Genomic DNA, 16,851 nt, shown 5'->3' with positions numbered 1-16,851 from the left:
AACTTTTAATCCACTAGCTAATATTGATTTGTGCCTGCACTCTTTCCTCCCTAGGGCATGTTTGAGCCTCACTTGAAGAGTTTCTATGTTAGGTCAACTGATCCGACTATGATCAAAACATTAAAGGTATGTTTTTTTAATATAAAATGTGATAATAGTTTGTTATACAATGGATTAATGCATTCCTCTTGAGTTGGACTTGCCATACTGGTTTGGTAATATTAAAATAAAAACAGCAAAGTAGTCAGGCTTCCAACTCATGTGTTCAGAAATCTGGTTCTAAGTAAAAACTGTCTGTTGTGAGCAATTTAAACTGTGACAGCATAATCCTGTGTGTTGAAAAGTAAATCTTAGGACAAATGAGCACCCAAACAACCTCAGTTGCAGGTAGGCAATTTTGAATTGAGTACAGAATGAAATATATTAAAAGCTTCTGCTCTAAATTATGTTCATAGAGAGAGGTTTTTAGCTTTCATGGATGTGAATGGGATGGCATGGAGAAGCAATCTACTATGATTGGGTTAATCCCCATGTGCTAACCCAAAAAAATGATGTTACCAGAATTCCTTCCGCCAAGGGGCAGTGTATTGTGCCTGACCAATGCAACATCTCAGAAAATTAACGAGGTCAGAAAAAAATCTGTTCTTCTCTACAGCGCTACTCTGGGAGCTTAAGTAAACGTTGTGGGACTTTATACATGATTAGGTAAAAAGCATGTGAGCATTGCTTTTAGAGCGTGAACTATGCTTGAGTTTCTTACAGTGCACATGTATCTTATAATGCAGATGTGAGCTAAAAATATTGCTTTAAATAATATTTCCTTTTGTCATGGAGACAATTGTTCCCGTAACTGATGAAACAGTTATGGTGCTTGTACTGTATGTATCATTCTTTTATTTAGATAGGATTGTTTTGTGTTTGGAATGGATAATTCTCAAATTATATGGTTTAGAAAAATATTTTAGCTTTTCCCAATCTGTTTGTTCTCTTTTGTAGCTTGAAATCTTAACAAATTTAGCAAATGAGGCTAACATATCAACCCTTCTGAGAGAATTTCAGGTTTGTGCATAATTTTTATTCTTATTGCAGTAAACTTCACCAAATGCTTGACTTCAAGCTAATTCCACATGATCCCACATACCATATATATTCGACTAAAAGTCAAAAAATTTATGCCCCAAAATGATGGATAGACTTATGTACGGGGCAATGAGTTAATGCTAATAAATTTCTTGAAAGAAGAAGTGCCCACCTTTCTTTGTAGCCTTGTAATGGCTCCCTGTTTGAAGCCCCAGCGCCCGCTCTCCTCTCTCCCTCTGTGTGTGTGTGTGTCTGTTTCCCTCTCAGCCTTCCTATGCAGCCAGAGCTAACAAGCTGCTGCTGAGGCAATGTATGTCATGGCTTGTACCCCATTTTGCCTGGAAGTCCTGGGGTGAAAGGCAGAGAGAGAGAGAAAGATCTGTCCTCTATTTTTGCAAGCTCTGAACCTTGGGAGTCCTGGGGGTGAAAGGCAGAGAGAGAGAAAGGTCTGTCCTCCATTTTTGCAAGCTATGAGCCTTGGAGTCCTGGGGGTGAAAGGCAGAGAAAAAGGTCTGTCCTCTATTTTTGCAAGCTTTGAGCCTTGGAGTCTGGGGGGGGGGGGGGTGAAAGGCAAAGAGAGAGAAAGGTCTGTCCTCTAATTTTGCAAGCTTTGAGCCTTGGAGTCCCGGGGGAGGGGTGTGTGTGTGAAAGGCAGAGAGAGAGAGAGAAAGGTCTGTCCTGTATTTTTGCAAGCCCTAATCCTTGGGAGTCCTGAGGGTGAAAGGCAGAGAGAGAGAAAGGTCTGTCCTCCTTTTTGCAAGCTATCAGCCTTGGGAGTCCTGGGGGTGACAAGCAGAGAGACAGTGGGGTCTGTCCTCGTTTTCGGAAGCCATGAGCCTTGGAGATGCTTCTGATAAGGGGAAGTGTGTGTGTGTGTGTGCGCATGCCCCAAGTTTTGTTTCCCCATTTCCATGCCAAGACTGATGCTTGGGAGAGGTCCAGAGAGGGAGATATAGGGAGGGAAGTGGTGCTTTGTCCCCCCCCCCCTTTACGTCTTTTGTAACATTCTCCAGTGTTAGCCCCTCGACCTATCCATGGGTCATATCAAAAGCCATGATTTTGGATCCAAAAACTGCCCTCGACTTATACATGAGGTCGACTTATACATGAGTATATACGGTATGTAAAATAGCACACCTTTAAATGGTCTAAAACAAGGGTCCATGGATTACTAAAGATAACTTTTGTGTTACAAGCTAGCTTGATGCAGTTTACAAGTAAATAAACAAACTGAGTAAAATAGTGTGCCTTTTTGAATAGTAGTAATATTTTAGTAACTTTATTTAATAGTTTTAGTAATTCTAGAAATATTTTTTTTTTACTGACACACAGTGCTGTTGACCTACAGTTGTGAATTTCAGGACATATTAGTATGTTCCATGCATTTGTGTGTCTTGTTTTCCAAGTAGAGTGCAACTTTTCTCTTCAACTACAGTGTGTTCATTCCGGACCTCCCCCCCCCCCCCCCAACATAACGCTAATAAAATAAAATAATGGGGCTCATGTGTGCCATTTCCTGGTTGTTACACAGCTTTCAGTGTAAGCTGAAAGCTGCATATAGCGTGCCCGCATATGACATGAGCGCACCGTATGTCAGTTCTTCCACTATCTCAAGTTTGTAACTCATATTATTTTTTAAGTAGCCTGTTTTTAGGCCAGTTTTGATTGTTAAATAGACTGGGTTTTTTCTGAAATCATTTGTTAAACTACTGTATATACTCAACTATAAGTCGAAAAATGTTTGCCCCAATATGACCTCCAAAATCCTGGGTAGACTTATGGAAGGGTCAGTGAGTTAATGGTAATAAATTTTGTGAAAGAAGAAGTGCCCACCTTCCTCTGTAGCCTTGTAACGGCTCCCTGTTTGAAGCCCTGGCGCCGGCTCTCCTCTCCTCCTCTCTCCCTCTGTGTGTGTGTGTGTGTGTGTGTGTGTGTGTGTCTGTCTGTCTGTCTGTCTGTCTGTCTGTCTGTTTCCCAGGCTCTCAGCTTTCCTGCTGAGCCAGACCTAACAAGCTGCTGCTAAGGAAAGGGACACACAGAAAGTATGCCCAGGCTTGTATACCCCGTTTTGCCTGGAAGTCCTAGGGGTGAAAAGCAGAGAGAGAAAGGCCTATCCTCCATTTCTGCTAACTATGAGCCTTGGAGTCCTGGGGGTGAAAAGCAGAGAGAGAAAGGTCTGCCCTCCATTTCTGCAAGCTATGAGCCTTGGAGTCCTGGGGGTGACAAGCAGAGAGACAGTGGGGTATGTCCTCCTTTTCGCAAGCCATGTGCCATGGAGATGCTTTTGGTAAGGGGAAGAGTGTGCGTGCGTGCGTGCATGCATGCATGTGCACACTGAGGTTTGTTTCCCCTTTTCCATGCTGAGACTGATGCTTGGGAGAGGTCCAGAGAGGGAGATATAGGGAGGGAAGTGGTGCTTTGTCCCCCCCCCAACTTTAGATCTTTTGTAACATCCTCCAGTGTTTGCCCCTCGACTTATCCACGGGTCATATCAAAACCCATGATTTTGGATCCAAAAACTGCCCTCGACTTATACATGAGGTCGACTTATACATGAGTATATATGGTATACCATTGTTGTTGTCTTGCTAACTGCTGGTACTGAGTTGCCACCTTTGACTTTAAAAAGCTAGCCTATTACTCTGCTCTTATTTCTTGATCCCTTATTCACACATTCATAATTCAAAAGACTGTCATTAGTTTCCCAAAGGCATCATGGCTGTGTTAAATTGGTAATACCAATGTACTGATGACTAAAATTCCCTTTCCCCCTCAGACCTATGTGAAAAGCCAAGACAAACAGTTTGCAGCTGCTACAATTCAGGCAATAGGCAGATGTGCAACCAACATCTCTGAAGTAACTGATACATGCCTTAATGGCCTAGTGTGTCTGCTGTCCAATAGGGATGGTAAGTTAATTGTTCTGTTTTGTATTTTGAGTGACTGATACCTTGTAGATTCTGATAGTGCTCACAGACAGAAACATTAAAATGATGGTGGCATGCCTTCTTGGCAAATGGTGGCATTGCTTTTATACCTGTAGTTTCTATTTCTGGGTCTTTAAAGTGATTTAAATTTTTTCTTTAATTAGCATGGATAACTGTGCATATAGAGTTGTTACTGAGATGTGTTTACCAAACCTGTAGAATCTTTAAAATGTTTTGTCTTCATACAGAATATAATGATTTTTCCCCTAGTTGCATTTAAGTGACTGTACTGCAGAGGGTGCTACAAGCAGTAAAATGTGGGGGGTTTTATGTGTGTAAGTGATTAAATAAAAAGCAGGTCAAACCTTTTAGAGTGGCCACCAGTAAACCTGTGTATATTTCATTTTTTTTCTATTTTGGTATACACTTAAAGAGTGGTTGTGGAACAAAGGTTGAAAAAATCCAAATGCAAATCATTCTTTTAAAAAAAAGTCATATCGTAACTTAAATTCCAGTCTAAGGGGGAAAGCCTATTTGTTTATAATCTCCTAAAATGTCCAAGCAAATACCAGTCTTTCCACTGGAAAGTAGCAAAGGGGAGAATCATTTCAGGCATACAGTGTGTCAGTGTGGGTACTTCCATGGGTTTAAGTGTGTTCTGAAAGTATAGTGTTTGGAGGCTCATTGATATAGATAGTGTAATAACTCTGTCGTCCACAGGATCTGGAGATGATTTATTTTTTAGAATAATAAAATCATAGAGTTGGAAGAGAGGTCAAGGGCCATCCAGTCTAACCCCATGCCATGCAGGAAGACACAATCAAAGCACCCTCAACATATAGCCATCCAGCCTCTGTTTAAAGATCACCAAAGAAGCCTTCACAACACTTCAAGGCAGCATATTCCACTGCTGAATAACTGTCAGGAAATTCTTCCTAATGATGAAGTGGAATCTCTTTTCCTGCAGTTTGAATCTGTTGCCCTCAGTCCTGTTCTATAAATCTACAGAAAACAAATTTTGCTCCATCCTTTCAAATATTTAAACAGAGCTATCACATTACCTTTTAGCACTCTCTTTTCCAGGCTAAACATATCCAGCTCCCTAAGCCTTTCCTCATAGGGCATGGCTTCCAGACCTTTCACCATTTTGGTTGTCCTCCTCTGGACACATTCCAGCTTGTTAATATCCTTCTTAAATTGTGGTGACCAGAACTGGACATGGTTTTCTAGGTGAGGTCAGGCCAAAGCAGAATAGAGTGGCACTATTACTTCCATTGATTCTAGACACTATACTGTACTTCTATTGATGCAGCCTAGAATTTCATTGGCTTTTTTAGCTGCCACATCACACTGTTGATTCATGTGGTCTGCCAGGATTCCTAGATCTCTTTCACAATGTACTTTTGTCATGTGTCCCCCATTCTATATCTCTGCATTTTTTGTTTAAGTGTTTTACCTTACATTTCCCCTTGTTGAAATTTATTTTGTTAGTTTTGGCTCAACTTTCTAACTTATTAAGGTCATTTTGAATTCAGATCCTGTCTTCTGGAGTATTAGTTTTTTAAAAAAATGACTTTCATATATTTTGTTTTGAGATGTGAGGGTGATCTGGCTGCGACATCGGTCACCCCATTGATTGCCAAGGTTGATTCAGCTGATCAGGTTGGCTAGGCGGGTTGCTCTTCCTCCCTCACTGCTCCATGTGTGTCCCTCCCAAAGCTCAACGCTCAGTGGAAGGGGACAGCCATCCCAGATAGAAGGAGTGTACTGTTCTTTGGTCAAGGATATCTGCTTTTGGACTGGAAACATATTTGCAGTTGAGGTCATTAGAAATATAGTGCGCTTGCACTGTACACAAGTGCACTATACGCAGCTTTAAGCTTACGCTGAAGCCACGCAACAAACATATGGCACACCTGCCTGTGGCATGTATGCCACTGCAAACATGTGCCCCATTGTTTTCAATGGAGCGTGTGCATACATGGAATTCCCCTTACACGGGGGGATCTGAAACGGATCCCCACATAAGGGAAGGGATCACTATACTACCTTTTCTTTTCCTGCCTCTTTTACAGGTTTGAAATTGATTTTAAGTGTCTTTGCAACATCACTAGATGAGTATGTAAAAGTGTTCCCCTGTTGTGTAATGGCTAGTGGTTGCAGAATTAAGTGGGTATAATGAATTTGGATAGGGATAGGCCAAGGCATTTATGTCAAGGGAAATGCAGATACATTGCAAGTTGAATCTCTTTTATCTGGAATTCTGAAATATGAACTATTCAAAAATCCAAATATGTCTACATGTGTGGCTGAGATAGTGACCCCTTTGCTTTTGGAGGGTTCAGTGTACGCAAACATTATTTCATGCACAAACTTATTAAAATATTGTTTATAAAATTACCTTCAGACAATGTGTATGTTGTATACAAAACATAAATGAATTTTTAGACTTGAATCCATTCTTGGAAATATCTCATTATACATGTGCAAATATTCCAAAATCTAAAAAACTCTGAAGTCCAAAACACTTATGGTCCCAAGCATTTCAGGTAAGGGAGTCTCGCCCTGTAATAAAGTATTGTCTTAGTATGTTGATGAAAAATACTAGACTTAATCCAGCCTAGAAATTCTTCAACCTCATGGCACCATTTGAAAGAAATTAAAATTCACTGCAAGGTGCAGAGGTTTCAAAATAATCTGTACTAAAAACCACCTTAGGTTACTTTTAACCAAATATTAAATTATACGGCAATCATCATGTTGATACTGAAATCACCATAAAATGTTATTTAAACATTTAAACTGAGTTAGCTAACTTAACTCAAGAAGCTAAGTTGTTGTGGGTGAAAACAAGTCTCCATTGCCCTTGACAAGTTATAATGAAGGGCAATAATATATTTTATACCACAGAGTTATATACTGAAAAGAAGAAATAATTGTCTTGTTTGAGATAATTTTTTTCTTCCTGTTGTTGTTGTTGTTGTTGTTGTTAACTACCATGAAGTTGACTACCAGGTGACCCTATCATCTCAACAAAGCTACTCAGGTTTTCCAGATCCAGAGCTGTGGCTTTCTTGATTGAGTCTATACATCTGGAACACTTTTCCTATTTTTTTCCTATTGCCTTTTACCTTTCCAAGCATTGTTGTGTTTTCTAGTGAGTCATGTCTTCTCATGATATGGCCATGATAGTCTCAGTTTAGTCATCTTGGCTTCTAGGGAGAGTTCAGGCTTGATTTGCTCAAGAACCTATTTATTGGTCCTATTTATTGAGATAATACTGAAGTGTAAATTAGAGATATTTGCCAAAGGTTTGGGTTTGTGGACACTCCCTTTCTTCTCATTTGACTTGGCTCAGAGAAGAAGATTGTGAATTTTCACTTCTGACTTTAGTTAGCTTTGGTTTATCATTATCTTCCAAGTATTATCAGTTCTACCAAGAATGTAATCTAAGAAATTTTACAGAGCTAGGCAACCTAGTCCTCTCCAGATGTTTCAGATAACACTTTTCATCATTTCTAGCTAGAGTGGTCAATATTCAGTGATTATAAGAGATGCAGTCCAAGACATCTGGAGAGAGTGGGGTTGCTAAATCCTACCTTATAACTATGGCCCGAAACTGATGGGCCAGAATTGCGGCTTCCAGCTGCTTCGGGGGCGTAGTGTGTGTCTGGAAGCCATGCTGAGGCCGCTTAAGGCAACCCAAAGAAAAGGATCCTTGCTGGTGGCCCATTCAGGACTGTGGCAGTGGCCAGTTTTAGGACCACAGTGTCCAGTCACCATGGTCCTGCATCAATCAGGGTTTGCTTGTGGCTAGAGTGGCCAGAGGCCACTTCAAGCCACCCATCCGCTTAACCCCTTATGTCTATTTTTAATCATAATCTGAAGTTTGCTTGTTTCAGCAAATCATGTTAAGATTAACTACAGTTTGTTTGGGTTTTGACACAGTGATATGCTGGGAGAGATTATAGGCTCCTCATTGTAATTTTGCTGAAAAAGGAAAGGGAGCATGGGGAGGTGACATGCCCAAGCCTAAATCATGTAAATGATACTGTAAAGTCTACACAAGGCCATGGTTCCCTCATGAATGTTCTGTGAAGGAAAACAGTGGTATAGCAAGACAAAGAAAGGGAGTTGCTTTTATTGCGTTGAGATTTTACAGTTTTTCAGGACAAAGCCTCTACCCCTTCTATTAACTCTTTTCTTTTTCTTAGGGAAACTGGCTTAACATTTAAATTTAAAAAGGTACTGTATAATGTGTTTTCCAGAGGTACTTTAAAAATTTCTGAATAATATCAGACTTCTAATAATTCGATGATATATGATGCAAATTTTACAGCAATGCAACTTTTAAAAAATCATGTATTCTCTTTTTCTTCACCAGAAGTAGTAGTTGCTGAAAGCGTAGTAGTCATTAAGAAACTGCTACAAACACAGCCAGCACACCATGGTGAAATAATTAAACGCATGGCCAAACTCTTGGACAGCATTACTGTGAGTATTTATATGATTCTTCTTCTTAGTTATCCAAAATATGGTTTGGTGAAATCTGGATTTGAAAGACATATGTTTGAATATAAGAACAAAATTTCTTGACTGGTTTTGTGAATAGATTGTAAAATACAGTTTTGTCTCACCAGATAGTTTTATGCAAGCTATAGTATGGATAATTTAAAAATGGATATGCGTATTTTAGTGTGTTTCATGTAATAAGATAATCAATTAAAAGACAGTAAGTTTCAAACAGAGCTGCTTACAGAGTAACTGTCTTTTAACTGTGCCAAAAAAGAGGCTTCATTGTTTTTTGCTTTTGCAGACAATGTAATCGGTTCAAATGGTAGCAAAAGCTGCTTTTTAATGTAAAGGTGTGAAAAGTGCACTTAACTGTTTGCTCATACTATGTAGAATATAAAATATCAATGTAATCTATAATCCTAGGCCTTTGAAAATAATGCAAACCAGAGTTATATAATGAATGTACAGTTGTCCCTCCATATTCGCTAGGGTTAGGGGAACAAGACCCCCGTGAATATGGAAAAACCGCAAATACCAAAAACACTGTTTTTACCTGAGAGGACACCTCTCTAGGAACCTCTAGGTCCTCCAGTGCAACTCTGTGGTCAATGTCCAACATACACTGACCATAGAATGGCACTGGAGTAGCTACAAATGGTCTTTCAGTGCAACTTTTAGTTAAAGTTGACCACAGAGTTGCACTGGAGGACCTGGACAGTCCTAGAAGAGAACATATTAATGAAATCCGTGAATAACCAAATCCGCAAATATCAAAGCCGCAAATATGGAGGGATGACTGTATTACTTCTTGTGTTTTGCTAAATTACAGGGTTACTACTCTGAAAAATCAGAGAACTGGAAATTGGACAGTGGAAGTCAGGAAAATCTATCAAAAGTCAGGAAAATTTGTAATTTACTTGGGGAAAAAAAGATTTTTTGAGATACTGCGCGGGACAGTATTGTACATATGGCAACAGGAATATAGAAGTGGCAGAATACAAGTGTAAAGTAATGGCTGTACATATATCCTATAATATGATTTTGTGAGGCATGTTTTTTTTTAAAGTTTTCCTTTTATCTGTTCCATAATTACTGGCCAATCTCCAGTATTCAGTTTCTGGGTAAGGTACTGAAGCATGTGGTAGCCTTCCAGCTCTAGGGATTCCTGGATGGATATATATTTTCTCAAGAAGATGCTAAGCTCAGGATGATGCTTCAAACAGTGCAGGCAGTTTTATTTCCAACAAGTGTCCAAACACTATTTCCCTTCTCCGGTCTTTTAACATAGTCCTCTACAAAACTTAAACATCTGTCGTCCCTTTTCATGTGGTTTTCTCTGAGTACCTCTCTCCAGGCTTGTCGACTGTGGGTCTCAGGGCTTTCTTCATGGCCCCCCTGTCTGCCTTCTCTAGGTGGCCTGGGCATCTTCCCAGACTCCAGCACTGGCCACACGTTCCCCCCCCCCCCCCACTCTCCCTCACAGGTCGAGGACCAAGACAACTCCCTAGATGAAACCCCAGAAGACCCTGAATGTGACAGGAAATCTGAGAAAATTATAAAAAAGAATCAGGGGAAACTTCCTAAATCATTCTTCAAAATGAAAGACTTATTAGCACTAATGGACATAAGGAGAGTAACATACGGAGACATAAAGGACTATACAAAAAATCATGGTCTCGGATTGACATGTTTATGGTAACATCAGCAATAGCTCCTAAAGTGGACAAAGTGGATATCCTCCCAAAAACACTATCGGATCACAGCCCAATTATGATGGAAGTAAAATTCGGAACAAAGGAGTTTAATTGGAGACTGGATGAGAACTTATTGAAAAATGAGGAAACCCAGCAACATCAGGGACTGCCTGAAGGAAGAGGCCCCTCCCTCCTCAACTGTCATCTTGGCCTCAGAGGGAGCGATCAGGCAGACCCAGCTCCATCAGGGACTGCCTGAAGGAAGAGGCCCCTCCCTCCTCAACTGTCATCTTGGCCTCAGAGGGAGCAATCAGGCAGACCCAGCTCCATCAGGGACTGCCTGAAGGACGAGACTTCTTCCTCCTTTAACTGTCACCTTGTATTTTGTATTGTATTACAATTTTTACTGTACACCGCTATGATCATTGCGGAATAACGGTCTATAAATAAAACATATTATTATTATTATTATTATTATTATTATTATTATTATTAATTAAACAAGCACGAAAACAAATACAGTTATTTTTTGAAGAAAATTTGGACAAAGGAGTCAAACCACATATCGTTTGGGATACCTCGAAGGCGGTAATGCGAGGATTTTTCATTATGAAGAAAGCAGAAGTTAATAAGAAAAGAGGGAAAAAGACGAAGGGTTTACTGAAAGAAATAAGAACAAGAGAAATACAGTTAAGATAAGATCCAAACCAAAAAAATCTAATAGAAATAAAGTTATTGCAGAAACAACTTACATTGAACATGACAGAAGAAATGGAAAAAAACTGAGATATACAAGGCAGAGACAATTTAAATTCGCAAATAAACCAAGCAGATGGCTTGCATGGAAAATTAAGAAGAACAAAGAGAAAAAGACCATATGGAAAATAAGAGATGAATCAAAGACATATACAGAACAAAGTCAAATAAAACAGGTGTTCTATAAATTCTACCAAAAATTGTATGAGAAAAATAACGTTAATGAAGAGGAATTGAAGCAATACTTAAAATCTGAAAAAATTCAAAAGATAAGTGGTGAACAATGAAAAGAACTGAATAAATATGTCACGATAGAAGAAATTCATCCGGCAATCAACAAATTAAAAACAGGGGAAACTCTGGGCCCAGATGGTCTGCCGTCAATGTATTATAAAAAAATGTGGGACATTATAATTAAACGACTCCAAACAGTAATAAACATCATAATAGACTCCAAAATACCTGATTCATGGAATTTGGCCTTCATAACTCTGATACCAAAAGAGGATAAAGAAATGGAAGATCCTAAAAATTATAGACCAATTGCCTTGTTAAATCAAGATTATAAAATATTTACACTCATTGGCGGAAAGATTTTAAAAAATATTGAACGAATGGATAAACTCAGACCAATGCGGCTTCCTACCAAATCGACAAATGAAAGAGAATATAAGATATGTATTAGATGTCATCGAACATCACACAAAAAGACCTCATAGACAAGCAGCTCTGATATTTCTCGACGCGGAGAAAGCCTTTGACAACTTAAATTGTTGTTCCATCGTCGGTGTCACAATGCCACAAAAAACATCAGTTAATGCTTCAAGCCATAGACCACCTACTGGAAATAGGAGCGATAGAACAAGTCCCAACTTCAGTAACTTACAGAGGCTGTTATTCTATCTTGTTCATCGGCTCGAAGAAGGACGGCTCATGGAGGGCTCTGCTAGACTTAAAATGGGTAAACAAATTTGTCAAAAATAGTTGCTTCCATATAGAAACTCTAAAGACCATCCTGGAGGCCATCAGACCTCACGACTTTCTCTCGTCTCTCGATTTAACAGAAGCTTATCTTCACTCCTATTCCTTATCTTCACATTCCTATTCACTCTCTCCACCATCGCTTCCTGAGGTTCTATTATCACCACAACCATTACCAATACAAAGCCCTCCCGTTTGGCCGCTCATCAGCTCATCGGGTTTTCACAAAGATCATGATTTCGCTGATGGGCCATTGGAGGTTACAAGGAATCCATGTCCATCCTTATTTGGACGCTATCTTAATATGCTCACTCCAGCAAGGTCGACAGGATGTCCATCTGGTCCTATTCTCATCAACAAAACATGGTTTTTTGGTCAGTTGTGGGAAGAGCCTTGCCAACATATTCTCCACCTCGGGTTGATCATTGACACTCTACATGGCAATATTTAGTTACCATCATAAAAAATTAACAAAATTCATCATCCCATCAACCTAGTGTCTTACTCTCTCTCGACGAACCTGCTCCTCCTGGCGAGACTACAAGGATTGATGATATCGACCATAGACTGCACGCCATGGGCCAGATTACAATCAAGGCCTCTCCAGTGGTTCCTCCTGCCACACCAAAAACATTTATCATTAAAGATCAACAAATGGCTGATACTCCCCCACAGGGTCAAACAGTCTTTCCTCTGGTGGACGTCCTCCAATCTCCAAAAAGGTTGATCACTCTGGCCACCTCAAGAACCACAAGTGACGATGGACACCAGTCTGCGGGGCTGGGGAGCCACACTCAACAACTCTTACGCACAAGGAAGATGGTCCGTCCAAGAACAAAGTCACAGCATAAATTTCCTGGAACTCAGAGTGGTACGCCTGGCTCTTCTTCAATTCACACTCCTGATGAAAGGTCAACCAGTGCTGGTTCGGACAGACAACATGTCCACAAAAGCCCACATAAATCGACAAGGAGGCACAAGGTCAAAGTCCCTAATGACCGAGACAGAACTCCTCTTCAAATGTGCACAAACAAACCTCTTATTAATAAGAGCGGAACACATCAAGGGGATGCTAAATACAAGAGCCGACTGGCTTAGCAGACAAGATGTAGATGAGTCAAGAATGGCAGTTACATCCTCAAGTTTTCCAGATGGTGACGAACAAACTCGGGTAGATCTCTTCGCCTATCCCATAAACCATCAGCCACCACACTTTTTCTCTCGGTTCCTAACTCAAGAAGCGGAACAAATAGACACCCTACACGCCCCATGGCCAGACGGGACACTTTATGCCTTCCCTCCAGTGTCCAGGATAACAAGTGCCTAAAAAAGGCAAGAAAAGAAAGATCAACATTAATACTAATAGCTCCATTCTGGCCAAGAAGACCATGGTTTTCAGAAATCCTGGCCATGACTCAAAAATCTCTCAAGCTTCCACTTCGCTCAGACCTATCCCAAGGTCAGATTCACCATCCAGATCTGGCTTGGCTAAACCTGTTAAGGAAAAAGCAACATGGGATATACAGTGATTGAAATAAAACTTGTATGTGAGAGTCAGGGTGACTCAGCAGAAGCGAATCAGAAGCCACACAGGTGTACATGGTAATACAATTAACAAGTCCTAAATGCCAAGGACAGAAATGTAAAGTGGATAATTGAACACACCTGAGAATTGTTAAGTGGTCAAGGCTGAGATGATGAAATCATCAATTCTGGGTAGAAACAAGAGAACCAATGAGAGTGGTTGTACACGCCCACTGGGTGGATACTGACAAGAGTGGGTGGTATGAACCAAGGACTATAATAATGACTATGATTCCCAGTGTGTTTTGTGGGTAGTATTGGAGTAGTGAGGAGTATTGTTGTGTTGGATAGTTTGGAGCTGTATATAGTAGAATAAAGTAGATCTTTTATATAAGACTACTGAGTTGTCTGGTGTCTTGAGTGAAGATACAAGAGCCAGCTGGATCCTGAAGAAGTGGGAAGACTTCTGTGGAAGCAAGAGTGAGAAGGCTTGGAGAGTTTGTCAGGGTCTTCAGCCTATTCTCTGTAACTCTGCTGCTTTAGAGCAAAGCTTTATCCACTGGCCAAAACTGGTCAGCGTCGGTGCGCAACAAGGTGGTGAGTTTGAGCCAGAGGTGAAGAGCTACAACTCCCATCATCCCTGACAAAACCTTCACATTTGGAGGCTGAACATCAAGATGTGTTAAAAGAGAGACTTACTACTAGAGTAATAGACACCATTATCAATGCCAGATGACCATCTACCAGGCGAATATATGAATATTCTTATAGAATTTTCGCCTGTTGGTGCAGGCTAAACAAAATAAATCTGCTCAAGGCCTCTGTGAGCTCTCTCCAAGAAGGACTTGATAAGGGTCTCAAACCCAACACTCTCAAAAGACAGGTCTCTACTTTGACTTTCGCCTTTCCTCAAAAACAGGCCAACAAACTTTCCAACAACTATTATGTCAAAAGGTTTCTTTGAGCAGCCATGCTTATCTGGCCTTCCATAGTTCATAGATTGGGAACTCCACAAGGTGCTTTCGGTTCTTACCAAAGCTCCCTTTGAACCACTAAAGACTGTAGACATAAAGTTTCTTACCTGGAAGGTCCTATTTCTCACAGCTATCACCTCAACCAAGAGAATCTCGTAGCTTGGCACCTTGTCCATACGCAAAGAGCTCTGCGTGTTCAGAGAAGACTCCGTGTTGTTAAGATTAGACCCATCCTTCATGACTAAGATAAATTCTATGTTCCACTGGTCCCAAGATATCATTTTACCTTCGTTATGTCCACACCCCAAAAAAGACTTAGAAAAGACTCAGCACACATTGGGTGTTCAGAGGGCCCTCTGCATTTACATCTGTAAAATCAAAAGATTCTGTGTGACGAACAGCCTTTTTGTCTCTTTCCACAAAAACTCTATGGGAAAAAAGATGGCTTCTACTACACTTGTGTGATGAATCAGGTCCTGTATATCTATGTTCTATGCGGACTCAGGAAAACCCCTTCCCGGAATGGTCTACGCACATTCTACGCATAGTATATCAACCTCCACTGCACTGTCTCGTAATGCTTCTCTAGAAGAGATTTGCCGGGCAGCTACATGGTCCTCTACATCTACCTTTGTCTGACATTACCACCTAGACTCCTCCCAGTCTTCTGAGGCGGCCTTTGGAAGGAAGGTACTACAGGCCGTAGTATCACATTAACTCATCCTCCTTATACCCACTCTTATTTTTGGGAGCTATGTCATATCCCACTCATCAAGGATGCTTTTGTCTCCATCACTGAAAACTAACATCTCACAAGATAAGCCAATGTTCTTTTTTCTTCCACTCGATCACTTTCCAGCCAGAGATCTGTTGATTGTTGCTTATCTGGGAGAAGGAGTGATACATTCTTCTTGTTTCTTCTAATTCTCAAAGAACTAAACATCCAAGGTTATTGCATTCATGACAGCTTCTCCACACATAACTATTAACTTTAAGGGGAACCTTAATTTGTATTTGTGAAAACCCTGTAAAGGGTTTAAACCTACATCTTTTTCTTAAAGTCTCAGGGGATAGGTCTTGAAAGACTTGTACGTGGTAGGTTTTGTTGTCATCTTCTATTTCTCTGCATTGATTATTATGATGGTTCTTTTTGTCCCCAGGTATAAGTTGCTGAACAGTTGCACTAAGGATTCTGACCCTGTTTTTGTCACCTTGTCCTTTTTCCTTTTCCTTTGTTCTTAACTGTGTGAAGAGTTTCATCTGTTAACCACTGGGGCTTCGCTTTTGTTTTGGCTGCAGATAGTGTCTTTGACTGTAGATATTCCTCCTTGACAGTGCCTCTGACTTCTGGAGGTCTTCCTGCTCCCTATCATTTAGGCTTAATAGCACATATTTATTTATTTTGCGTTATGTTCTTCAGGTTGTATATTGGCATATTGGTTGGTTTAGTGGTATTTAGCTTTACTCTTAATTTAGCAGTTCATAGTCTGCATCACAATCTGTTTCTGGTCTTGCTTTAGCAAAAGAACAGAGCTTCTCCTGCTTCTGTTTATGTAGTCTAGTTGCATACTATATTGGCCATGTATACTGTCACAGCTTAGGTTGCTTGAAAAATGTGTTTGCGATGAGCAAACTGTTGGCCTCACAAAATTCAGTTAGTCACTCTCCTGCCAAATTTTCCTACAGTCTTCGATTCTGTCCTGTTTTCTCCTTTTCCATTCCAGTCACTTATGATTAGCAACAAGTCCAGTTTTGGTGTGCCATCAGTTTCTTCCTGGGCTCTAGCATAGAATTTTTCAATGTCTTTATCTGCCTGTGTTGGTGGAGCATAAACATGGACTAAAGTTATATGATAAACGAGTGTGTGAAAATTGATGTTCTATCCTGTCTCTGAAATGTCCTGAAGAGTATATTTCTTGAACTTTTTAAAGTTCTAGCTAAGGAGGATGCATTTTGCTCTTTTGACTTGAAACTTCTTATACACACTGTCTAGTAGCATTGTAAGGTTTAAACTATGCCAAATATGTATATATTTTAAAGATAATTCATCATAACTGAAATTTTTAATTACCCATATATTCTTATCTAGAACTATCTGTCAGTTCTACAGGCAGCTTGAACTTCTATAGTTGAAAATTTAATGTACCACTCAATTACTGTTCTTTAGCCCAATTTGAACTGATAGTTTGGGAGTAAAGTCTTAATGCAGTGTAACCTTTGGAACGTTAGAAATAACCTCTTTCTCAGTATATACTAATGACATCAGTCTTACCACATTTGATTTAGCAAATGTACCCAGGCATTTAAAACTTTTTTGCACAATAGATGTTCAGTGCCTGTTTTCACGTTGTAACTGTAGGTTTTAAAACTGTTTCAAAATGCTGCTGTCACTGTTTATTT

General features: G+C 40.0%; 1 protein-coding gene across 5 annotated transcripts in view; it reads left to right on the top strand.

Moving 5' to 3' along the window:
* AP3B1 (adaptor related protein complex 3 subunit beta 1) overlaps nucleotides 1–16,851 on the top strand; it is a 207,715-nt gene that overhangs the window by 76,386 nt on the left and 114,478 nt on the right. For all 5 annotated transcript variants that reach the window (XM_089494600.1, XM_089494591.1, XM_089494621.1 and 2 more), the window contains exons 11-14: nucleotides 55–126; nucleotides 997–1,059; nucleotides 3,857–3,989; nucleotides 8,392–8,501. In XM_089494600.1, coding sequence (XP_089350726.1) covers nucleotides 55–126; nucleotides 997–1,059; nucleotides 3,857–3,989; nucleotides 8,392–8,501 — 378 coding nt within the window. The remainder of the gene's footprint in view (nucleotides 1–54; nucleotides 127–996; nucleotides 1,060–3,856; nucleotides 3,990–8,391; nucleotides 8,502–16,851) is intronic.

This window comes from Sceloporus occidentalis, unplaced genomic scaffold (assembly GCF_023333645.1).
Source record: "Sceloporus occidentalis isolate IW3139 unplaced genomic scaffold, rSceOcc1.0.p SCAF_1, whole genome shotgun sequence".
NCBI lineage: Eukaryota > Metazoa > Chordata > Lepidosauria > Squamata > Phrynosomatidae > Sceloporus > Sceloporus occidentalis.
This window is presented reverse-complemented; position numbering and strand designations above follow the sequence as displayed.